The sequence below is a fragment of the Electrona antarctica genome, assembly GCF_951216825.1.
Source record: "Electrona antarctica genome assembly, chromosome: 5".
Lineage (NCBI taxonomy): Eukaryota > Metazoa > Chordata > Actinopteri > Myctophiformes > Myctophidae > Electrona > Electrona antarctica.
In genome coordinates, this window is record NC_136810.1 from 82501 (window position 1) to 108936 (window position 26436).

General features: G+C 49.8%; 1 protein-coding gene across 1 annotated transcript in view; it reads right to left on the reverse strand.

Annotated features, from left to right (window-relative positions):
* The window catches only part of LOC306923227 (anoctamin-9-like), a gene marked incomplete at its 5' end in the record, with an annotated part of 58978 nt that extends 52753 nt beyond the window's left edge, over window positions 1-6225 (reverse strand). Inside the window, 5 exons of the mRNA XM_079501259.1 lie at window positions 2703-2770; window positions 2881-2930; window positions 3408-3544; window positions 4147-4275; window positions 5998-6225. Coding sequence (XP_079357385.1) covers window positions 2703-2770; window positions 2881-2930; window positions 3408-3544; window positions 4147-4275; window positions 5998-6225 — 612 coding nt within the window. The remainder of the gene's footprint in view (window positions 1-2702; window positions 2771-2880; window positions 2931-3407; window positions 3545-4146; window positions 4276-5997) is intronic.
* Between the last annotated feature and the right edge of the window lie 20211 nt (window positions 6226-26436).

A 26436-nucleotide genomic window follows, 5' to 3' on the forward strand; every position in this document is an offset into this window, starting at 1 on the left:
AACTGAAGTCAAGTTAGAAACCTTAAACTACACCTTATAGAACTGAAGTCAAGTTAGAAACCTGAAACTACACCTTATAGAACTGAAGTCAAGTTAGAAACCTTAAACCTTATAGAACTGAAGTCAAGTTAAAAACCTTAAACTACACCTTATAGAACTGAAGTCAAGTTAGAAACCTTAAACTACACCTTATAGAACTGAAGTCAAGTTAGAAACCTTAAACTACACCTTATAGAACTGAAGTCAAGTTAGAAACCTTAACCTTATAGAACTGAATTCAAGTTAGAAACCTTAAACTACACCTTATAGAACTGAAGTCAAGTTAGAAACCTTAAACTACACCTTATAGAACTGAAGTCAAGTTAGAAACCTTAAACTACACCTTATAGAACTGAAGTCAAGTTAGAAACCTTAAACTACACCTTATAGAACTGAAGTCAAGTTAGAAACCTTAAACTACACCTTATAGAACTGAAGTCAAGTTAGAAACCTTAAACTACACCTTATAGAACTGAAGTCAAGTTAGAAACCTTAAACTACACCTTATAGAACTGAAGTCAAGTTAGAAACCTTAAACTACACCTTATAGAACTGAAGTCAAGTTAGAAACCTTAAACTACACCTTATAGAACAGAAGTCAAGTTAGAAACCTGAAACTACACCTTATAGAACTGAAGTCAAGTTAGAAACCTTAACCTTATAGAACTGAAGTCAAGTTAGAAACCTTAAATGGTAAATGGTGCATTTATATAGCGCCTTTATCCAAGGCGCTTTACAGAGATTGTGCATTACATTCACCCATTCACACACACATTCATACACCGATGGCAGCGGAAACCATGCAAGGCACCAACTAGGACATCAGGAACAATTAGGGGTTCAGTGTCTTGCTCAAGGACACTTCGACAGTAACTCTGGGGGAGCCCGGGTTTGAACTGGCAACCTTTCGGTTACCATCCAGGCACTCTACCCCTGAGCCACCGCCGCCCTCGCACAGAACACCTTAAGCACAGAAATCCCCATTTGAACGGCACACAGCTATAGCTCGCTATGTTTAAGCTTTTAGTTCCAACCCGATCTCAGCAAAACACGGTGAAATAACACAGGAGACACAGGGCGGTGGTGGCTCAGGGGTAGAGTGTCTGGATGGTAACCGTAAGGTTGCCAGTTCGAACCCGGGCTCCCCCAGAGTTACTGTCGAAGTGTCCTTGAGCAAGACACTGAACCCCAAATTGATCCCGATGTGCTAGTTGGTACCTTGCATGGTTTCCGCTGCCATCGGTGTATGAATGTGTGTGTGAATGGGTGAATGTAATGCACAATCTATGTAAAGCGCCTTGGATAAAGGCGCTATATAAATGCACCATTTACCATTTACCATTTAAAAGAGAAAATGTCAAAACAGCAGTAGAGTAATATGTACAGACTTGGGCCTTCATTTATCAACCGTGCGTACGCCAAAATATGGGTGCACGCCGAAATTACCGCAATTTTCGGCATTTAGGATTTCCGCCAAAGCTTGAATTTGAACTTGTGCCAGGACAAAAATCACCTCTGGTCGGGAGCTGTCGTACGCTTTGTCCTCACCTGTTTTTCTGTCGTAGAACAGCGGAGCAGCATTGTTTGACCAGCTGAGAGGCTGTCACAGGCATCGAAACATATGTATTCACTTCTAAAATGTTAATATAAAACTGTATGTAGGCCTATATGGGCTACATGTAAAAAAAGAAAAAGAAAAGAAAAAAAAGGAATAGGCCTACATCAACGATGTGTCTGTCAGTCTGTGTCATATGAAATTGGTAGGAGATTACCAACTTTACAAGCACTTAAAATCGCGCAATTAAAACAATGTTGCAAGTTTAGATGCTTAAGCCATTTAAACAGTGTTTTCTGTTTTGCATGAGCGCATACCGTATGCTCAGGATAGAATGAGCACACCTGGAGATGAAGCAAAAGCAAATATCATTGCATTTTCATTTTCAAGTCGTACACATGCCAATTTGAAAATGCAAATGCAATGTAAATTGCTTTTGCTTTTTCATTCTGTCATAGAAGCACACCTGGAGATGAAATGTAAATGCTATTGCATTATATTTTCACTTAAATGCGTTCAATATCTGAAGGTTAAAAAGCATTTCTCTTATTTAATTTGAATTTTCTAAATTGCATTTTCATTGTAATATTGCCCACTAATTTGCGGGGTATTTTTTGAAAATTGAAAATCAAATTATCTTTTATTTTTAATTTGAATTGTGTCAGAATGAGCACATCTGTAGATTAAATGTAAATGCTATTGCATTTTAGATTTATTTTTGTCTCATGAAATGCGTTAATGACCTGAAAATGAAAAAGCATTTCTCTTATTTCAATTGACTTTTTGTATTTGCCATTTCATTTGAATTTTGGCAGCTTTATGCTTCCATATGGGGGGCAGTCGAAACACAGTCGAAAGCCGTACAACACAAATGTTGTGTCAAACCATGTGACTTCCATTGGAAATGCATTGGGGCAAGATGTAAACAAACCCTGTCTTTACATCTAGCATGCATCAATGTTGTATGCTAGATCGAAAGGTGTGAGTCAGGCCTTGGTGTTTTCTAGGAGTGTATGTACAGACTACACACACACACACACACACACACACACACACACACACACACACACACACACACACACACACACACACATACGGTAGAAGTCACCTCGTGTAAGCAGAACTTCGCTTCGAAAACCTTCTTCTTCATCAGTTCCCGGAGGTCCTCTTCATGGCCTAATTGATTGACAGGTGTCAGTCGGATCACAGAGCATACTAATTAACTGTCATTAATTAATTAATTCAGGGCAATTAACTTTTGGTTAATTAAAGTATGTTGGTCTCACCTGCTGTCTTGATGATGGTGTGGTGGAGAATGAAGTGAACGATCCTTATCCTGAAACATTAAAATGATTACTGAATATATTATGATAATTATTTACAATATGAGACATGAATCTGTCATTAAAATGATTAATACCAATATCAGTGTGTTAATGTCCTGGTGTTCAGAGGGACATAGTGTTAATGTCCTGGTGCTCAAAGGGACAGTGTGTTAATGTTCTGGTGCTCAGAGGGACATAGTGTTAATGTACTGGTGCTCAAAGGGACAGTGTGTTAATGTCCTGGTGCTCAGAGGGACAGTGTGTTAATGTCCTGGTGCTCAGAGGGACATAGTGTTAATGTCCTGGTGCTCAGAGTGACAGTGTGTTAATGTCCTGGTGTTCAGAGGGACAGTGTGTTAAGTACCTGGTGCTCAGAGGGACAGTGTGTTAATGTCCTGGTGTTCAGAGGGACAGTGTGTTAAGTACCTGGTGCTCAGAGGGACAGTGTGTTAATGTCCTGATGCTCAGAGGGACAGTGTGTTAAGTACCTGGTGCTGGTGATGTTCTGCTCACAGCTCCAGTTACAAGCGTCAGAAACCTTCAGGAGGTAGCGGTACTTCTCAAAGAGCTTCTTGGGAGCCTGGATCCCATAGAAGACCATGTCGTTCTGGTCGTCAATGAGTTTCTATGGAGACACAAACACACAGAAAGACCATGTCGTTCTGGTCGTCAATGAGTTTCTATGGAGACACAAACACACAGAAAGACCATGTCATTCTGGTCATCAATGAGTTTCTATGGAGACACAAACACACAGAAAGAACATGTCATTCTGGTCGTCAATGAGTTTCTATGGAGACACAAACACACAGAAAGAACATGTCATTCTGGTCGTCAATGAGTTTCTATGGAGACAAAAACACACAGAAAGAACATGTCATTCTGGTCGTCAATGAGTTTCTATGGAGACACAAACACACAGAAAGAACATGTCATTCTGGTCGTCAATGAGTTTCTATGGAGACAAAAACACACAGAAAGAACATGTCATTCTGGTCGTCAATGAGTTTCTATGGAGACACAAACACACAGAAAGAACATGTCATTCTGGTCGTCAATGAGTTTCTATGGAGACACAAACACACAGAAAGACCATGTCATTCTGGTCGTCAATGAGTTTCTATGGAGACACAAACACACAGAAAGACCATGTCATTCTGGTCATCAATGAGTTTCTGGTAACTTATTGTAACTTACTGTAACTTACTGTAACTTACTGTAACTTACCGTAACTCGTAGGTTCTTAGCTTTCAGCTCGTGGATGAAGGCTCTCTGCTTCCTCAGCGACACGTCGTCGTCATCCTGATGCTCGATCAGCTTGGCCACCAGGACGTAGTCATCGGAATGAGGCATGTCCTGGAACACAACATGTGACACTAATCAGCCAGTTACATGTCCTGGAACACAACATGTGACACTAATCAGCCAGTTACATGTCCTGGAACACGACATGTGACACTAATCAGCCAGTTACATGTCCTGGAACACGACATGTGACACTAATCAGCCAGTTACATGTCCTGGAACACGACATGTGACACTAATCAACCAATTACATGTCCTGGAACACGACATGTGACACTAATCAGCCAGTTACATGTCCTGGAACACGACATGTGACACTAATCAACCAATTACATGTCCTGGAACACGACATGTGACACTAATCAGCCAGTTACATGTCCTGGAACACAACATGTGACACTAATCAGCCAGTTACATGTCCTGGAACACGACATGTGACACTAATCAGCCAGATCTATATCGACCGAACGATGACCGTCACTACGGTCATAACAACGAATGATGCCCTCATCTTCCTCTTCTCGAGACCAATATATCAAAAATGTCATGCCCACATGACCCGGGGAGGCGGTCTCACCGTATAAATTATGCCCGGTGAGGGCGGCTCCGCCTCTTTGCCTCTCTCGCCTCATGAGACCTGTACGGTAGGTGAATGGTATCGTATCTTTGAGATATATATATATACTGTTAATGCGGACTGCTTGGTTTTCGCTAGTAGTCTTTTCTACACTCACTGCTTTGGTAACCCGTACACTTCGGTGCAGGCGCCTTGCGTCCCTGTGGGTTGCAGTGTTGTGTGACTGTATAGCCTACTGTGATTGTTTGCTAAAGCTAAACACGTTGTTGTTGTGTATACTTGTGTTGTTTGGCCTACAGGGTTTTTCCCTTCAGTTAGGCTGCCTTAAGAGTTCCGTTTGTTGCGGAACGGCCGGGATACGGCTACTTATTTTTTTTTGTTATTGTTGTACCCGTTGTTGCGCTGTCCGCAGCTGCGGGGGTTAAGTGGAGGCTCCATCCAAGTTGGTGGTAGTCCTGTCAATTCCGCGTGGGTTCGCATGCGATGTAGTTATCCACACTAGTATTTCTAGTAGAGTGATATTTTTCTTTAACTTGTCCTCCCTCCATACCGAGTGTATTGTGAGTAGGTGAGAAGAAGCTGTTTGCTTCAGTCACGTGAGTTCCCTCAGACCGCTGTGCGCAGCAGGTGGGATTTGTTTTTGTTACTTGCTATTCTGCTATTCCCTCTCATACGTTCGCGTATAGTGAGTAGACGTTTTGATTAACATTGTTATTATTTTGTGCATAGGCCTACTGCTATTTACTACCCCTGGTGCTACGCTGTCCGCAGCTGGCAGGGTTTATTTTTGTTGCGTTAGTTATTCCCTCTCATACGTTCGTGTATAGTGAGTGGATGTTTTTGATTAATACTGTTATACATTGTGCATACTGCTATTCGCTATCCCTGGTGCTACGCTGTCCGCAGCTGGCAGGGTTGTTTTTGTTATGCTAATCCCCTCTCATACGTTTATGTGTAGTGAGTGGGTGTTTTGAGTTTCGCATATTATTACCCCTGTTACCACACTGTTCGCAGCGGGTTGGGGTTTGCGTTTTTCTGTTCCCTCAAGTACGTGCGCGTACGGTGAGTAGGGTTGTTTTCCTTGTATATTGCGGCCCCTGATACCGCTGTTCGCAGCTGGTGGGGTTCCTGCATATCCCTCGGGTGCGTTCGCGTACTGTGAGTAGGGCGGTAATTGAGCTACTATGGCTTCCTACGTCTGCTGCTGTTGTCAGGCAGCCATGGACCCCCGTGATGGCCACCGGGAATGTCCCGTTTGTTTGGGCAGAGCCCATGTGCGGCGGGACGTTGAGGACCCCTGTAATGCTGCCATCGACTTGCCCTATGCCGAGAGGGCTCGGCGGGCAGCGCTGGGGGGGGAGTTGGCTCCCCCTGCCCAGGAACCGGTGCTTGGCCGGAGTGACAGGCTTTCTAGAAAACGCCATCGGCGTCGCTCAGGTGACCATGATTATAGGAGGTCTCGTGAGCACACCTCTCGGGCCCCTAAGCGTTCTGCTCACCCCCAGGAGGTCGGGGAGACGCAGGGTGCCACTCAGAGGGAGATTTTGGCTGCTATTCAGTCCCTCAGTGAGCGGATGGGGAGGTTTGAAACTGAATGCTCCTCAACTGCGGTGTCACATGAGACTGTGTCCTCGCAGGCATCTCCCTTCAGGGGGGTGCCTGGCCCGGAGGATGACCCAGATGTGCTTTACATCCATGCGCCTGGCTCCCTTACTGGCAGTGGTCTACGTTCGGACCACGCTTCAGTCTCAGGCAGCACCAGATCTGCGCTCTACGAGGAGGAGGTGGCAGAGTCCGCTCCGGACGTCTCGGCTAGTGAGACGCTGGTGTCGCACGTGTTATCGGCAGCTAAACTATTGGGTATGACACTTACAGCCCCGAAGTCTGCCTCTTCGGCGGGTGTCTTCAGTGCGGTGTCCCAGGCTCGCTTGTCCCCTACTGTTCCAGAAGCAGAGGGGTATTCGGGGATGCTAATGACTAACTGGGGGAAGCCTGATAGTGACTCCTTATTTAATGCTGGGTGCAGGGGCCTAGCAAAGATGGCTTATCCTCCCGAGTCCGGCTTGGGAGACATGCCACCGGTCGAGCAGGGCATGGCCGCATTGACCGATCTTGGCCCTGACCGAGTTACCACTGTCCCACGTTGCCCCAGTAAACAGTGCGAAAAGACGGATCGTCTGGTGTGTCGCACGTACAATTCAGCAACCCGTGCAGCTCGCTCGGGGAATGCATTGGTCCTCCTCTTGGCTGCTCTAAGTAAGACAATGGGGGCGGAGGACACAGACTCCCGGTCCCTGATAGATTCCGCGGTGTTGGCTCATTCTCAGCTCACGCGGGACATTGGCGCCACCATGTCATCAGCCATGTTGGCTCGTCGTCAGGGCTGGCTGGCTCAGATGCGTCTCCCTGAGAACATCAAGAAAGAGCTGCGGGAGAAAGCAGTTGTGCCGGGCCATGTGTTCCATCCAGACTTCCAGGAGACACTGGACAGAACTGAACGCTGTGCTCAGACACGGGAGAGCGTTCAACGGTTTCGCCGGTCTGTTACCTCCAGACTCGGACCACGGCGTTCCTATCAAGGCTCAGGGCCCCACCAAGGGTCCTGGGGGCGTGGCAGGCACCAGGATGAGGCGTTTCGGGCCCCCAGTTCGGCCGCCCGGCAGCAGCCTCACTGGCAGCAGCCTCACTGGCAGCAAGGTTCTAGATCCCGAGCCACTAACAGAGGTGGCCCTCAAGGGCGTCGCCCCCGCAAGGGCACAGGGCGCCAAGGGGGCTCTGCATGAGAGTTCGGGGCCGGCCGTCGAACGTCTCTCCCGGCTTTGCTTGGACAGCTGGGTAGAGCGTACATCAGACCCCTGGGTACTGGAGACAGTCGCCTGGGGCTACAAACTCCAATTTCGACGGCGTCCCCCCCCCTTTTCAAGGGTCCGTATGACTCTGGTCAGGGACCCTGTCCAAGCACGCGCGCTGGCGGAGGAAGTTTCCACCCTGCTGCAGAAAGGCGCAATTACAAAGGTGAGTTCAACCGATCAGAAAGCAGGTTTTTACTCAACATATTTTCTGGTGCCAAAAAAGGACGGCGGGTTTCGGCCCGTCCTCGATCTCAGGTGCCTAAACAGGTACATGAAGGTCCTACCTTTCAAGATGTTACAGACAAAACACATACGCCAGTCCATTGGTCAGGGAGAGTGGTTCGCCACTCTCGACCTGAAAGACGCGTACTTCCATGTCCGCATTTGGCCGGGTCACAGGCCCTTTCTCCGCTTTGCCGTTCAAGGGCAGGCCTACCAGTTCAGAGTGCTCCCATTCGGGCTGTCATTGTCTCCGATGGTGTTCACAAGGGTAGTGGCGGCCGCTCTGTACCCTCTTCAGCTTTCAGGCATGAAGGTCCTCCCTTATCTCGACGACTGGCTGATCGTCGCACCGTCTCGCAGCCAGGTTGCGGCAGACACAGAGCAGGTGTTGTCTCATGTCCGGTCCTTGGGTTTCCGAGTGAACCTAAAGAAAAGCAACCTCGAACCCAGGCAACAGACAGGGTTTCTCGGCCTGTGTCTCAATTCAGTGACCATGGTGGTCTCTCTGTCCCCGGAGAGGGTTCTACGGATCAAAACACTCCTGCGCCACTTCCGTCTCGGCACGCGTGTCGAGATGGTTCTGGTCCAGCGGCTGTTGGGGATGATCGCATCCGCCACAGCAGTGGCCCCACTCGGCCTGCTCAGGGCCAGACCTCTCCAGAGGTGGCTGAATTCATTCGGCCTCGATCCCAAGCGGGACCGGCATGTGAAGCTGGTGGTGACAAGGCCTTGCCTTCACGCTCTACGGCCATGGAGGGACTGCACGATGCTGACACGAGGGGTCCCGCTTCGGGACCTTCCGTTCAGGAGGACTGTGGTGACGACGGATGCCTCCCAGACCGGCTGGGGAGCCGTATGGGAAGGCAGGACAGCGAGAGGTCAGTGGGCGCTTCCTTGGACGTCCGAGCACATCAATGTGTTGGAGCTGAGGGCTGTTCACCTCGGCCTCAGGGCTCTCCTCCACTTTATCCGCAACAAGCATGTCCTGGTGAGGTCAGACAACACTTCAGCGGTCTATCATATAAATCACCAGGGGGGCACGAAGTCACTTCGTTGCCTACAGGTGGCTCAGGAACTGTTGTGGTGGGCCGCGCCTTGCTTGGCCTCCCTCAGGGCAATCTATGTGCCGGGAGTAGTGAACACGGCAGCAGACCTTCTGTCCAGGTCCGGCCCCCTCTCCGGCGAGTGGAGACTTCACCCACAGGTGATCTCACAGATATGGACCCGCTTCGGCCGGGCCCGAGCAGACCTGTTCGCCTCTCGAGAGAATGCTCACTGCGAGCTATGGTTCTCCCTGACGGGCCAGGGGGGCCCCTTGGGCCTGGATGCTCTGTCAGGAGAATGGCCGGACGGCTTGATGTACGCTTTCCCTCCACTGCCCCTGATTCCTCAGGTGTTGCATCGGGTGAGGCTGGGTTGCTACAGGATTCTGTTGATTGCACCCCGATGGCCAGGGAGACATTGGTTTCCAGACCTCCTTCAGCTGGTTCAGGGGTCTCCATGGCCTCTGCCGGCCAGAGCAGACCTCTTGTCCCAGGCAGAGGGTCAGATTTGGCACCCCAAGCCGATGACTCTGCAGCTCTGGGCCTGGCCTCTTCTGAACCCCTCCCTCAAGGGCTAGATGAGGCCGTCCTTGACACAATGCGTAATGCCAGGGCACCTTCCACCCGGGCCAATTACGACCACAAGTGGAAGTGCTTCTCTGCCTGGTGTGCTGCCCAGCAGGCGAATCCTGTCACCTGCAACGTATCCCTGGTTTTACGTTTTCTCCACGACTGCATGAGGTGGAAACCCGAGGGCACAGGGGTGTCGCTGTGGCCTAACCCGGCATTTCTGCCCAAAGTAATTACTCCGCAGACGGTGAACCGAGTGCTGGAAATTACGGCATTGCGTTCTGCTCTGGGCCCCCAGGAAACTGTGGAGGGCCTCTCTACATTGTGTCCAGTCCGAGCACTTCGTGCTTATGTGGATTGCACACAGGCCATACGAGGCACAGGCACGCAGCTGTTTGTCTGCTATGGGGGCAGGAGGTTGGGGCTTCCCTTGTCCAAGCAACGGCTGTCGCATTGGCTTGTGGACACAATCTCGGCGGCCTATGTTGATCTAGGCCAGCCGGTCCCTGAGAATGTGGTGGCCCACTCCACAAGGGGAGTGGCCACTTCTTGGGCTGCACTAAGTGGAGTGTCCATGGAGGACATTTGTGCAGCGGCTTCATGGACTGTGCCTTGCACATTTGCGAGGTTCTACAGACTAAACGTGGAATCCCAGCTATCGCTGGGTTCCACCGTCCTGCTTGCAGCTGCCCAGCGAGATGGTGATGGGGCTGAGTACCCTGTTCCTCGCGACCCGGTTGGTATAAGTCATCCGTTGTTATGACCGTAGTGACGGTCAGAGTGAGGTCGATATAGATCGTAAGTTATGGCTATAACTATGGATCTATGAGACCGAACGATGACCGTCACTATCTCCTGTCGCTCGGAACGTTCTGAGGCGTTCGAGGCTGGAGGCGGAGCCGCCCTCACCGGGCATAATTTATACGGTGAGACCGCCTCCCCGGGTCATGTGGGCATGACATTTTTGATATATTGGTCTCGAGAAGAGGAAGATGAGGGCATCATTCGTTGTTATGACCGTAGTGACGGTCATCGTTCGGTCTCATAGATCCATAGTTATAGCCATAACTTACGTTACATGTCCTGGAACACAACATGTGACACTAATCAGCCAGATACATGTCCTGGAACACGACATGTGACACTAATCAGTCAGTTACATGTCCTGGAACACGACATGTGACACTAATCAACCAATTACATGTCCTGGAACACGACATGTGACACTAATCAGCCAGTTACATGTCCTGGAACACGACATGTGACACTAATCAGCCAGTTACATGTCCTGGAACACAACATGTGACACTAATCAGTCAGTTACATGTCCTGGAACACGACATTTGACACTCATCAGCCAATTACATGTCCTGGAACACGACATGTGACACTAATCAGCCAGTTACATGTCCTGGAACACGACATGTGACACTAATCAGCCAATTACATGTCCTGGAACACGACATGTGACACTAAACAGCAAGTTACATGTCCTGGAACGCGACATGTGACAATAATCAGCCAGTTACATGTCCTGGAAAACGACATGTGACACTAATCAGCCAGTTACATGTCCTGGAACTCAACATGTGACACTAATCAGCCAGTTACATGTCCTGGAACATGACATGTGACACTAATCAGCCAATTACATGTCCTGGAACACGACATGTGACACTAAACAGCAAGTTACATGTCCTGGAACTCAACATGTGACACTAATCAGCCAATTACATGTCCTGGAACGCGACATGTGACACTAATCAGCCAATCAATATGTGGCCCTTAGGGCGTGTTCGGAAATACCGCACCGGAGCACACTCGCCTATTATCATTGCAATATGAACACTTTTATTGGGCAACGTTTCAGCCATGTCTCGCGATAAGTGTGATAAGCGTGATAAGCTATCACCTAAAAAGCCATTTGAAAAATAGCTGCGAAGAGTTACATTTTATACATTTTATACATTTTATACATTTGAAAACTAGTGAAATGAGACATTCTGCATGAGGATACTTTCTGCTTTTGGTGCTAAAAGTATGCGTACATTTTGAGGTCAATACTTTTGTAGCTACAGTACACTGAATAAACTATGCATTTACTTTGATGTCAATACTTTTGTAGCTACAGTACACTGAATAAACTATGCATTTACTTGTAACGAGTATTTCTATAGTGCAGTATTTATACTTTTAATTAAGTAAATATTTTGAGTACTTTTTCCACCACTGGAAAAATCTGGAAAAATCATATATCGGTATCGGTTGATATCGGTATCGGAAATTAGGAGTTGGACAATATCGGGATATCGGTAAAAAAAGTCAATATCGGACATCCCTACTTGTAACAGAGTATTTCTACATTCAAGTTCAAGTTTAGTTTATTGGTCATTTAAAATAAACACACCTTATACAATGTATTCGGTTTTGTGTTGACCAAAAGGGAGTGTTGGCAGAAGCCTCAGCTTATAATGCCTGCCATTTTAATATTCAAAATAGCTATAAAGTATGAAAATTCAACAAAAAAAACAAAACAAGACAAAACAAACATAACAAAACAAAAACAAGACAAACAAACAAAACATACAGACAACAAAACGATACATTGCCGTATCGATGCTTTAACTTAAGTGGTGAACTCTTTCCAGCGCTGTGACAGTCACTGCTAATCAGCCTCACATGACAGACAGGACATTCTCTGCAGTGTGTTCTAGCTGAGTCAGCGGCGTGGATACAACAGAGGCTTGTTTTCTTTAGACCAAGGGAGGAAGCGTCTTACCACGGGAGGAAGCGTTGACTGGTCGAACCCATCTTCTCTGACCACTCCGATCTTCTCCAGGAGTTCAATGCTGGGCTACGACACACAACAGAACAACACAGAGCGATTACCTCAATGCTACGATTAGCTCAATGCTACGATTAGCTCAATGCTATGACACACCACAGAATACAACATAGTGATTAGCTCAATGCTATGACACACCACAGAATACAACATAGTGATTAGCTCAATGCTACGACACACCACAGAACACCACAGAGCGATTAGCTCAATGCTACGACACACAACAGAACACCACAGAGCGATTAGCTCAATGCTACGACACACAACAGAACACCACAGAGCGATTAGCTCAATGCTACAACACACAACAGAATACCACAAAGCGATTAGCTCAATGCTACGACACACCACAGAACACCACAGAGCGATTAGCTCAATGCTACGACACACAACAGAATACCACAGAGCGATTAGCTCAATGCTACAACACACAACAGAATACGACAGAGCGATTAGCTCAATGCTACGACACACAACAGAATACCACAGAGCGATTATCTCAATGCTACGATTAGCTCAATGCTACGATTAGCTCAATGCTACGACACACCACAGAACACCACCGAGCGATTAGCTCAATGCTATGATTAGCTCAATGCTACGACACACAACAGAACACCACAGAGCGATTAGCTCAATGCTACGACACACCACAGAACACCACAGAGCGATTAGCTCAATGCTACGATTAGCTCAATGCTACGAATAGCTCAATGCTACGACACACCACAGAACCATTAGCTCAATGCTACGACACACCACAGAACACCACAGAGCGATTAGCTCAATGCTACGATTAGCTCAATGCTACGATTAGCTCAATGCTACGACACACCACAGAACCATTAGCTCAATGCTACGACACACCACAGAACACCACAGAGCGATTAGCTCAATGCTACGATTAGCTCAATGCTACGACACACCACAGAACCATTAGCTCAATGCTACGACACACCACAGAACACCACAGAGTGATTAGCTCAATGCTACGACACACCACAGAACACCACAGAGCGATTAGCTCAATGCTACGACACACAACAGAATACCACAGAGTGATTAGCTCAATGCTACAACACACAACAGAACACCACAGAGTGATTAGCTCAATGCTACGACACACCACAGAACACCACAGAGCGATTAGCTCAATGCTACGACACACAACAGAATACCACAGAGTGATTAGCTCAATGCTACGACACACCACAGAACACCACAGAGTGATTAGCTCAATGCTACGACACACCACAGAACACCACAGAATGATTAGCTCAATGCTACGATTAGCTCACTGCTACGATTAGCTCAATGCTACAACACCACAGAACACCACAGAGTGATTAGCTCAATGCTAAGACACACCACAGAGCGATTAGCTCAATGCTACGATTAGCTCAATGCTACGATTAGCTCAATGCTACGACACATCACAGAACACCACAGAGCGATTAGCTCAATGCTACGATTAGCTCAATGCTACGACACACTACAGAACACCACAGAGCGATTAGCTCAATGCTACGACACACCACAGAACACCACAGAGCGATTAGCTCAATGCTACGATTAGCCCAATGCTACGACACACCACAGGTTTTATATGTGACCAAACCTATACATCCTATATTAACATCCTATATACCATTAACATCCTATATACCATTACCATCCTATTGCCTATAAGGCAAGATTTTCAAAATGTCATCTTGCTTTATGGGGTTTTTTAATCTGAATCCATTCCAAGCATTAGTTTTTTTGCACAAAAAACACTTCTTGGGCTAAAAACGGCCATAGCCACTTGCACAAAATGAATGTGCCCAAAATGTGCTGACCTCATCACATTTGTGATGACTGCTATGGCCATTTTTTTGTGCAAAACGAATGCTTGGAATGGATTCAGAATCATGAAAACGCCCTAGTTTGACACGTCACATGCTACTTAAACTTTAAAGTTTAAAGCATGTTGCCTTATTATGGTCACAAACCCCTATAAAACAGTGACTCAATACCAACAGCTGGTCAGCAAGTGGATTCATGGATGTATGTACAGTATAGGCTATAGACCAATAAAAACAACTATATCCCAGATTTCCCAGTCAGTCCACACCCAAGGCAGCCGGAATATATTATAAATTATAAATTAAATAAATGACATGTATTGATAAATGATAATGTGTAATCATCTTTAGACCTCATCTTTAGACCTCATCTTAGATCTGGGCACCATGGACCCACTATATAGGTGTCTCAGTGACAGACTCTTTTTAGAGTGTTAGTGTGTAGACCACTGGGGCAGCGGTAGGGGCAGCGGTGGCCGAACGGTCTTGATACCGGAAGGTCCCCAGTTCGAATCCCCGGACCGGCACGTTAAAATTACCATCGCTGAAGTGCCCTTGAGCAAGGCATTGAACCCCTACCATGAAATGTTCTATGAGCAGGGTGTGGCTGTAAACAAGCATCTCGAGCTTAGTCCACTTCCCTGGGTAAACAAAGAACTTTGCTTTGCTTTGGGAACCAGAGAAGAGTGGGCACCAGGAAAAGCGGGCATTTTGGGTAAGAAGAGTGGGCACCTTTTCTGTAAAACATTTCCCTGGTGTAACCCCTGGGTCGATAAGCTGTGTAAAAACACAAAGAAAACTGTAAATGTGTCCCAAAGACAACAAATATATATATACGCACCATCAGGATACAAAAGGGTTTAACATTTAAAGGTATTAGTTGCTCCAGGATGTGTGTCATGTGAATGTACTTACATTCCAGTAACACACATTTTTATAGCGCTTTTCCAAGTGCTTTCCATTCATTCATACATTGGGAGGTGAAGGTCCATTCATTCATACATTGGGAGGTGAAGGTCCATTCATTCATACATTGGGAGGTGAAGGTTCATTCATTCATACATTGGGAGGTGAAGGTCCATTCATTCATACATTGGGAGGTGAAGGTTCATTCATTCATACGTTGGGAGGTGAAGGTCCATTCATTCATACATTGGGAGGTGAAGGTTCATTCATTCATACATTGGGAGGTGAAGGTCCATTCATTCATACATTGGGAGGTGAAGGTTCATTCATTCATACATTGGGAGGTGAAGGTTCATTCATTCATACATTGGGAGGTGAAGGTCCATTCATTCATACACTGGGAGGTGAAGGTTCATTCATTCATACATTGGGAGGTGAAGGTTCATTCATTCATACACTGGGAGGTGAAGGTTCATTCATTCATACATTGGGAGGTGAAGGTCCATTCATTCATACATTGGGAGGTGAAGGTTCATTCATTCATACATTGGGAGGTGAAGGTTCATTCATTCATACATTGGGAGGTGAAGTGGCGAACAGTTGACGCCAGCGTTCTCACTTCCCATATTCACACACTGACGGTGGCGAGCTCACACCGACCGACTCATTGGAGACAGTGTGGGGTTCAGTGTCTCATTGGAGGCAGGGTGGGGTTCAGTGTCTCATTGGAGACAGTGTGGGGTTCAGTGTCTCATTGGAGGCAGTGTGGGGTTCAGTGTCTCATTGGAGGCAGTGTGGGGTTCAGTGTCTCATTGGAGGCAGTGTGGGGTTCAGTGTCTCATTGGAGGCAGTGTGGGGTTCAGTGTCTCATTGGAGGCAGGGTGAGGTTCAGTGTCTCATTGGAGGCAGGGTGGGGTTCAGTGTCTCATTGGAGGCAGTGTGGGGTTCAGTGTCTCATTGGAGGCAGGGTGGGGTTCAGTGTCTCATTGGAGGCAGGGTGGGGTTCAGTGTCTCATTGGAGGCAGTGTGGGGTTCAGTGTCTCATTGGAGGTAGTGTGGGGTTCAGTGTCTCATTGGAGGCAGGGTGGGGTTCAGTGTCTCATTGGAGGCAGTGTGGGGTTCAGTGTCTCATTGGAGGCAGGGTGGGGTTCAGTGTCTCATTGGAGGCAGTGTGGGGTTCAGTGTCTCATTGGAGGCAGGGTGGGGTTCAGTGTCTCATTGGAGGCAGGGTGGGGTTCAGTGTCTCATTGGAGGCAGTGTGGGGTTCAGTGTCTCATTGGAGGCAGGGTGAGGTTCAGTGTCTCATTGGAGACAGTGTGGGGTTCAGTGTCTCATTGGAGGCAGTGTGGGGTTCAGTGTCTCATTGGAGGCAGGGTGGGGTTCAGTGTCTCATTGGAGGCTGGGTGGGGTTCAGTGTCTCATTGGAGGCAGTGTGGGGTTCAGTGTCTCATTGGAGACAGTGTGGGGTTCAGTGTCTCATTGGAGGCAGTGTGGGGTTCAGTGTCTTGGCCAAGGACACTTCGACATGTGGACAGGAGGAGTAGCCGGGATTCAAACCGCCGACCCAGGGATCATTGGACGACCCGCTCTACCTCCTCTATTCATACATTGGGGGGTGAAGGTTCATTCATTCATACATTGGGAGGTGAAGGTTCATTCATTCATACATTGGGAGGTGAAGGTTCATTCATTCATACATTGGGAGGTGAAGGTTCATTCATTCATACATTGGGAGGTGAAGTGGCGAACAGTTGACGCCAGCGTTCTCACTTCCCATATTCACACACTGACGGTGGCGAGCTCACACCGACCGACTCATTGGAGACAGTGTGGGGTTCAGTGTCTCATTGGAGACAGTGTGGGTTTCAGTGTCTCATTGGAGGTAGTGTGGGGTTCAGTGTCTCATTGGAGTCAGTGTGGGGTTCAGTGTCTCATTGGAGTCAGTGTGGGGTTCAGTGTCTCATTGGAGGCAGTGTGGGGTTCAGTGTCTTGGCCAAGGACACTTCGACATGTGGACAGGAGGAGTAGCCGGGATTCAAACCGCCGACCCAGGGATCATTGGACGACCCGCTCTACCTCCTGAGCCACAGCCGCCTCAACGCGAAATCACGTTCTGTGAACACAAACCCTACTGAGACTTCAAAGCATTCCCGTTTTGGTGCTCGGGTACCCCTGTGCATGCAGTGCCCACTCTTCAAAGGTGCCCAGTTGTCTCGGTGCCCACTCTGTGTTGGTGCCCACATTCCCCCAGTGCCCACTCCCCCCCTCCCCCCCAGTGCCCACTCCTACAGATGCCCACATTTAATTTGTATTGCACTTTTCATTAACAGCAATGGTAACTTTTAGGACTCTGTGTCCTAAATGAACGGACCCAACACACACGCAGTCACGCACGCGCGCACGCACGCACACACACGTGTTCGATCCAGTCTGACTTATTTTGCTTTCGTTTCTATATAAAGAGACGAATAAAGCAAAACTCTGACTTAATAAACAATGCAGTCTTGATCTAAGGCTATTACTAGTTATGTGGGAACAACATATTGTAGATTATATACTATAAATTATAGTATATAATCTGTCTATAATATAGTACTATAGGAAGATTAAAAGTGTGACCTACCTGCCTCCTGTGTCCACGGATCATGATGACTCACACACACACACACTCACTCACTCACACAAACGCACACACACACCACACACACGAACGCGCACAGATGTTAAATCCAGAGGCGACCACCACTCTGTCTGTCCTCCAGATTCCAGCAGCCTGGTTGTTGTAACTCAGTCCAACTCCTCCATACAGAGAGAGACAGAGACAGAGACAGAGACAGAGACAGAGACAGAGACAGAGACAGATAGAGACAGATAGAGACAGATAGAGACAGACAGAGACAGAGACAGATAGAGACAGATAGAGACAGAGACAGAGGATCCCAGCCCAGCCTGGAAACATTAGAGACTAGTTTTAAAGTGAATCACTTCCTCCAGAGGAAGGAACAACAATAAAACTGTGTTTAAAGCTTTGGGAATGCAGTAGAAGAAGCTACTCTACCTGTTGTTCTGTTTCTAGCCTACTGTACTGAGTCGTGTGGTGACGTCACCGCGGGGCTGGCAATCTTTTCTCTGATTCAAATCATGCGATCAATCCAACCTCAACTGTCCTGGAGTAGAACTGAATGATACAATAGATGGGCGGTGGTCTCATCCCGACGCCCAGACAGCGGCCTGGTGTCAGCACAATGTTTCACTCACATCCGTTCCGTTCCGTTTATTTCCTTTTCTTTTCTTTTGTTTCCACTCAGAGAAAAATAGTCGTTTATCTTCGTCCTTCCTTCCTTCCTCCTCTCGCTGGGATGCACTGACGTCTGGCAGCCACTGGGTGGCAGCAAACACTCACACACAGACAGACCAGACCAATGAAGCAGTTCAGGAGGACCCCCCCCCCCCCCATCTACAACAATCGTTGCCAAACTAGGCTCGTGTGTGTGTGTGTGTGTGTGTGTGTGTGTGTGTGTGTGTGTGTGTGTGTGTGTGTGTGTGTGTGTGTGTGTGTGTGTGTGTGTGTGTGTGTGTGTGTGTGTGTGTGTGTGTGGATTTGCAGTGTTTTTTATTAAAAAGCCAGTGTGTCCGTTTAGTCAAAACAATTCACCAAAGAAAACGGCATGATAATAAGGGGAGTGTCCATAAATCCGACCTCCCGTTAGTCCGACGTAAATTGAAATGATGACCTCTTCTTATTGAAATGATGACCTCTTCTTATTGAAATGATGACCTCTTCTTATTGAAATGATGACCTCTTCTTCGGGTTAGGGTTAGGGTTAGGGTTAAATGATGACCTCTTCTTATTGAAATGATGACCTCTTCTTCGGGTTAGGGTTAGGGTTAGGGTTAAATGATGACCTCTTCTTATTGAAATGATGACCTCTTCTTCGGGTTAGGGTTAGGGTTAGGGTTAAATGATGACCTCTTCTTATTGAAATGATGACCTCTTCTTCGGGTTAGGGTTAGGGTTAGGGTTAAATGATGACCTCTTCTTATTGAAATGATGACCTCTTCTTCGGGGGTCAAACAGTTCTGAGTAACTTGGTTGGTTGTTGAAATAAGACTATTTGCAAAAGGGAAATGTGTCAAAATGTGTGAAATGGATCTTTCACTTTCAATTTACAGTTGGAGTCATTGTATCGTCATTGTATCGTCATTGTATCGTCATTGTATCGTCTACTCAGCCTTACGTGAACTGTGAACACCCCGGACCGTTTTTTAAGTTGAATTTGATATTCATTTTAGCTGCCCCGCCCCCTTCCATTGTAACTTCAAACTCCATTTTAACCTTGATAATAAAGTGTATTTGTATTTGTATTGCACCTTTCATACATAAATGCAACTCAAAGTGCTTCACAGGGCAGAACATAAAAATAGCAATAAAACACAGGCAAGCAGTTAGAAAGATAAAACAATGGTAAAGAGCATAGTCCAAGTGTCCTTGGGCAAGACACTGAACCAATGGTAAAGAGCATAGTCCAAGTGTCCTTGGGCAAGACACTGAACCAATGGTAAAGAGCATAGTCCAAGTGTCCTTGGTAAAGAGCATAGTCCAAGTGTCCTTGGGCAAGACACTGAACCAATGGTAAAGAGCATAGTCCAAGTGTCCTTGGGCAAGACACTGAACCCCAATGGTAAAGAGCATAGTCCAAGTGTCCTTGGGCAAGACACTGAACCAATGGTAAAGAGCATAGTCCAAGTGTCCTTGGGCAAGACACTGAACCCCAAATTGCTCCCGATGTGCTGGTTGGTACCTTGCATGGCTTCTGCCGCAATCGGTTTATGAATGGGTGAATGTAATGCACAATTAGGGAGTGCAACGAACCATGTACAACCCAGATTCGGCACAAACAAGGGACTAAATTATTATCGCTCCTATGCCACCAAAATGTGGAACGCCCTACCAACAGTCATTAAGACATGCAAATCCCTTGACTCCTTCAAAACCGCTCTCAAAGGGCACCTACGGACGGCTGCAATTCTAAACTGGCCCCCGTAAAATCTGAATCCCCCCCCCACCGCCCCTCCCTTTTTTTCCCTCACTGTATATGTTTCTTTCCCTTTTTACCTCCATTATTGGAGCTCATAGCCGAAGTTCAGGAGCAGGACCACACCTCCAACGCAGCTACCTCCACCTCCTATCAAGCCACATCCAATCAGGCCACATCCATCCCTATAACTACTAGCCCATATAACCATGGCTCTCCCTCGTTCTCATTTCTCGTCACGCACGACAAACGAGAGAACACAAACGCACCACACTAATTTAATTATTAAATTATTCGACCACCATCAGCCATGGACCAGGACGACGTCCTCAGCCTCGCACCATCAGACGAGGACATGTTCGGTCCAAGCCCTGACAGCGACCAGTACTCTTCCTACGACGAAGAGGAAGAGTACAGAGAGATATTCGAAGTGTCCGAGACACCCAGCAGCGTCGAAACGCCTCATCCACAGCAAACCAACGAAAACACAAGCTCCTCCGAATCCGCTTCAAACCCTCCCGGTCCCCGAAATAGAGGCCGACCCACTCACCGTCATCGCCGTTCTCCCCTCTCTCCTTCACGATCGTCACGCAGGTCTGGTAACGTAGCCCCCGTTCACCCCACTCGTAACACAGCCGCTCTCGCACACTCCTCCCGTAGTTTCCCTCATAGTCACCCCGCACCAGTTATTAATTTATCCGACACCGTCATCTCCGATTGGACCGTCGTTTCACTACACAAAGCTCTTAAAGCCAGAGGCATTCATTTCCACCGCTCCGATAATAAGGCTTCACTTTTCCTCGCACTCACGTCCACCAGCCCACCACGACAACACCGTTCACGTTCCTCCCACCGTCCACTTCCTGGTTACGTCACCACGGCCACACACCCCGCTGCCCCCGAACGTCATGACGTCACCACCCCCTCCAACACAATGCAAATGCACCATTCCCAGCAGCATCACTCCCAAGCCATTTCTCACTCCTTAGCAAGGTCCCCAAATGCCCAAACGTTACCAGCCCCAGTAGCCGGTCACACTGCCTCGTTAGCGCCCCCCACTGCCCGCCTAGCCCACGGACACCAGTTAGCCCCAGCAGGGGATGCCGGCATCGAGATGCCGGCGCCCCCTACTGACCGCAGAGGCCTCAGACAGCAACCAGCCTCAGCAGGGACTGCCGGCACCGAGTTGCCGGCACCCCCTACTGTCCCCAGAGGCCGACACCAGTCAGCCGCAGCACGGATAGCCGGCACCGAGAGGCCGGCGCCCCCTACTGACCGCAGAGGCCTCAGACAGCAGCCAGCCCCAGCAGGGACCGCTGGCACCGAGCCGCCGGCGCCCCCTACTGCCCGCAGAGGCCACAGACAGCTACCAGCCCCGGTACGGGACGCCGGCTCCAGGTCGCTAGCGCCCCCTACTGCCCGCAGAGGCCACAGACGCCAGTCAGCCTCAGCAGGGACCGCCGGCACCGAGATGCTGGCGCCCCCTACTGCCCACAGAAGACGACATCAGCCAGCATCAGCAGGGATAGCCGGCACCGAGATGCCGGCGCCCCCTACTGCCCGCAGAAGCCACAGACGTCAGTCAGCTCCAACAAGAGCCGCCGGCACCGAGATGCCGGCGCCCCCTACTGCCCGCAGAGACCACAGAGCCCACCAAAGCCGCAGACAGCCATCAGCCCCGGCAAAGAGGGCCAACACCAGGTCGCTAGCGCCCCCTGCTGCCCACCGAAGCCGCAAGCGGCAGTCAGCGCCAGCACGGGACAACGAAATCGAGTCCCTAGCGCCCCCCGTTGCCCGCAGAAGCCGCAGACAACAGTCAGCCTCAATGGGGGTCGCCGGCTCCGAGATGCCGGCGCCCCACGCAGCCCACCACAGCCACAGCCAGGGATCCGCTCCCAGGGGCCCCAGCCGCTGGCACACCGAGCCCTCCGCCAGCTTCCACCACCATCAGCAGCCCCAAGCGGGAGCCCCCGGCACCGAGATGCCAGCGCCCCCCGCTAACATGCCATTCGGATACAACTTCCAGCAAGGCGCTCAGGCAGAGAACCCCGGCACCGGGATGCCAACTGCCCCAGCGCCTTTCCTCCTCCACCAGCAGCTCCCCACTCAATCTTTATGCCTACCATCAGGCTCAGGTCTCGCCATCCAACCGCCAGGAGGAAACTTCACCTTAGCCTCAGCCATGCCACCCTCCCGCCATCCCCAGACGTTCTCTTCCCGCCCATCCCCAGTGCCAGCCAACCTCCGTCACCAAATCCTCCAGGGTAAATATGTAGACCTCGCCCTTCTCATCACGCCATCCCTCTCCGACCCCATTCCAAACTCCCCGGACGGACACAACTATGACAAGAAACCAAAACTCAACCGATCCAGAGAGCTCTCCCCCATCGAGTTCACCTATGCCTTCTCCCTCTTCAGGGACGTCCTCTGCACCCAGTACCCCGCCCGCCTACTCATCGTCACAAACCTCGCCCTCCGCTTCGGAGGGGACGGTTTCTATAAGTACCACATCCAGTTTGCCTCCGAAGCCGCAGCCCGTCTCAGCCAGTTCAACGAGAACGCATACTGGGGAGCCCTAGACAGTGAGCTCTACTGCCGCACCTTCGCGGCCCGAGCTTCACTCCCCTGCACTCTCTGCCATGCTCCATCGCACCCGGCCTCCATCTGCACCATGCCAGCTCACGCCAACCCATCCCAAGGCCCGTCCAAGGCTTACAACTCCCGCGCTTCCGCCCTTACGCGCCTGTCGCCAGCCCTTCCTTACACCCCCCAAGCATCGATCCCCCCGCTCTTCAACGCTTCCGCCAGCCTATCCTCCGCTAACCCAAGCATCAACGGGGTAGACAAAAGAGGCAGACCTACCTTCGTGAAGGGAGGAAAACCAATATGCAACAACTTCAATGAAGGAGGCTGCGGGATGTCTTCCTGCCGCTACCTCCACATCTGCACGTACTGCGCCGGAGGCCACGCCCGTCCAGGCTGCGCCCACAACCCCGTCAAGCTCGGTAAGCACCCCTCCACACCGGTCAACATCCCAGCGCTCGCAACCGCCCTTCAAAATCACCCCGACCCCGCTTTCGTCCAGTTCCTCATCCGCGGCTTCAGCGAAGGGTTCCATCCCGGCGTCATAACAGTACCTTCATCATCCTTTGAGTGCAAAAACCTCCAGTCCGGCTTACAGGAGCCGGAAGAGGTGGATCGTCTCCTCGCCAAGGAAATTAAAGAAGGTTTCATGATCGGACCTTTCGACCTTCCTCCATTCCCCACCTTCCGCATCAGCCCCCTCGGCATAGCCACAAGGAAGTATTCCGGCAAAAAACGTATAATAATCGACCTCTCAGCACCACACGGCACCCCAGTTCCAAGCATCAACAGCTTAATCCCGAGCGAAGACTTCTCCCTTCGCTACGTCTCCATCAACCACGCCATCGCCCTCATCAAACGCGCCGGGAAAGGGTCCTGGCTAGCAAAGGCAGACATCGTCAGCGCCTTCAAAATCCTACCAATTCATCCCGACTTCTGGCACCTCTTTGGCGTCCGCTGGAGGGGATCCTGCTACTTCGCCGTCAGGCTCACCTTTGGGTGTAAAAGCAGCCCCAAACTGTTTGACTGCTTGTCCGAAGCCCTCTGCTGGATCCTCTCCAACACCCACAAAATCCCTTACCTGGTTCACCTTCTAGACGACTTCCTCATCATCTCCCCTCCCTCATCCCCACCCGCCGACGGCATCGTCACCCTCACTTCAGTCTTTAAGGCACTGGGAGTCCCCCTGTCCATCGAGAAAACGGAAGGTCCGTCCACGTCACTCGAGTTCCTCGGAATCACGCTTGACACCGTCAAATTCCAAGCTTCCCTGCCAAAAGAGAAGCTCGACAGGATAACCCTCATCATCACCAACTTCCTCACCACCACCAGGTGCACCAAACACCAGCTTCTCTCTCTTCTGGGCCACCTCAACTACGCCATCCGAATCATCCCCCAAGGTCGAGGGTTCATCTCCCATCTCTTTTTCATCGCATCTTCCGTCCCATCGCTCACCGACACCATATCGCTCAACCGTCCAAGCCGTGCCGAGCTGCGTCTCTGGCGTCATCTTCTCGCCAACTGGAACGGCATATCCTTTTTCTACGAAGACCGCCTCGCCAACCCCCTGGACATCAATCTTTTCACCGATGCCGCTCCTTCCGCCGGTTTTGGGGGCTTCTACAACGGCAGATGGTTTGCTGAAAGATGGCCCCCGGAGCTCGCAGGAGAATGTCTTATTCCGTCTTCGGCTCTCGCCGAGATATACCCCATCGTCGCAGCCGTCGTCTTGTGGGGCCACGAGTGGTCCCGCCAGTCCATCCTTGTACACTCGGACAACGTCGCCGTCGTCGACATCATTAATAAAGGCCGCTCCAACTCCCCGTCCATCATGCCCTTCGTGCGCCGACTCACTTGGCACTCCGTTTCCCACCAATTCCTCCTTCGCGCCGCGCACATTCCCGGACATTCCAATGCCATCGCCGACTCTCTGTCTCGTTTCTCATTTCAGAAGTTCAGACGCTTGGCCCCGCATGCAGACCCGCTTCCAACCCCGGTTCCTCCTTATTCGGCTCTGACATTCAACCTGTGAACCCCGCCCTGCTCCCCTTGGTCAACTCCTCCAGGATCCTCATCATCAACAGTCTGGCACCCTCAACCCTCTCCTCCTACTGGACGGCCTGGCAAAGCTTCCGCCACTTCCATAACGAGTTCAACCTACCTTTCCCGACGTTCGACCTCATCACCCTAACTAGCTTCATTACCCACTCCTGTTCCGTGACGTCCATCAGAACTCCCTCCATCAGAGTCTACCTCAGTGGCATCGCCTTCTTCTCCAAACTTCTAACCGGCAGCCCAGGCCAAGTCTCCAGCCACCCCCAGATCTTGTCCCTACTCAGAGGACTCCAACGCCAGGAACCGGCTCACGCCCCTCGCCGTCTCCCCCTCACAGCAGACCTCCTATCCACCTGCATCGGAACTCTCCACTCCGGGTACAGCTCCCCGCACGTCAGCAGGACCCTAGAAGCCATGTTCACGCTGGCTTACTTCGGCTTCCTAAGGTGCTCGGAGTTCACTTCCTCTTCCCAGGCTTTCGACCCCCGCCGTAACGCCAGCATCTCAGACTTGTCACCGTACACCAGCGACACCCTGGTCTACTACATCAAGCTCTCAAAAACGAACCAAACCGGCCCCAGCACACCCGTCTTCGTCTTCAAAGACCAGTCCGCCCTGAACCCGTTTGAAACCCTCTCCAACTACCTTTCTTACCGGAAGTCCCAGAGTCACTCTCCCTCAGATCCCCTCTTCACTTCCGAGTCCGGCCGCGTAGCTTCCAGACAGTGGTTCCACCAGCATCTCCGCAACGTACTCGCCCTTTCCGGTATCTCCCCCACACATTACTCGGGCCATTCCTTCAGGATTGGCGCGGCCACCTCCGCATCTCGCAACGGAATCCCCGAGCACCTGATCCAAATCATGGGCCGCTGGTCCTCCAGGGCATATCTCCGCTACATCAGATCAGATCTGCAAGATCTGAGGGCCGCCCAATCTCGTCTCCTTTAATGAGGCTTTTGGGGGTCTGACGTGCCTCGGGAGCACGCCGGATCCCAGAAGCTTCCCCACCCCGGCTAAATCCCCGACGCCGTCGATGGCTCGTCGATGGCCATCACCTCGTGGTGGCATTCACGACCATCCATTTTTGCTTCAATAAAATGTTAAACGTTTTCATTGGTGGTGTGTTCCTTGATAGTGAATTGGAGCTCATAGCCGAAGTTCAGGAGCAGGACCACACCTCCAACGCAGCTACCTCCACCTCCTATCAAGCCACATCCAATCAGGCCACATCCATCCCTATAACTACTAGCCCATCTAACCATGGCTCTCCCTCGTTCTCATTTCTCGCACCCCTCCCACCCACCCCTTTCTCATCCTACTCCCCCTCTCTCTCTCCCCCCTACAGGTTCCTGACGGGGGTCTGACGTGCCTCGGGAGCACGCCGGATCCCAGAAGCTTCCCCACCCCGGCTAAATCCCCGACGCCGTCGATGGCTCGTCGATGGCCATCACCTCGTGGTGGCATTCACGACCATCCATTTTTGCTTCAATAAAATGTTAAACGTTTTCATTGGTGGTGTGTTCCTTGATAGTGAATGATGAATTCCTGTTCTGTTCTTTGTCTATTTGTACGTCTCTAAATGTTTTGATGAATTGAACATGGTGGACCCTCTTGTAAACAAGTGTAATGCTTAATTGGGTCGTCCACTCACAGTTAACAGCCTTTGTATTGAGTTTGTG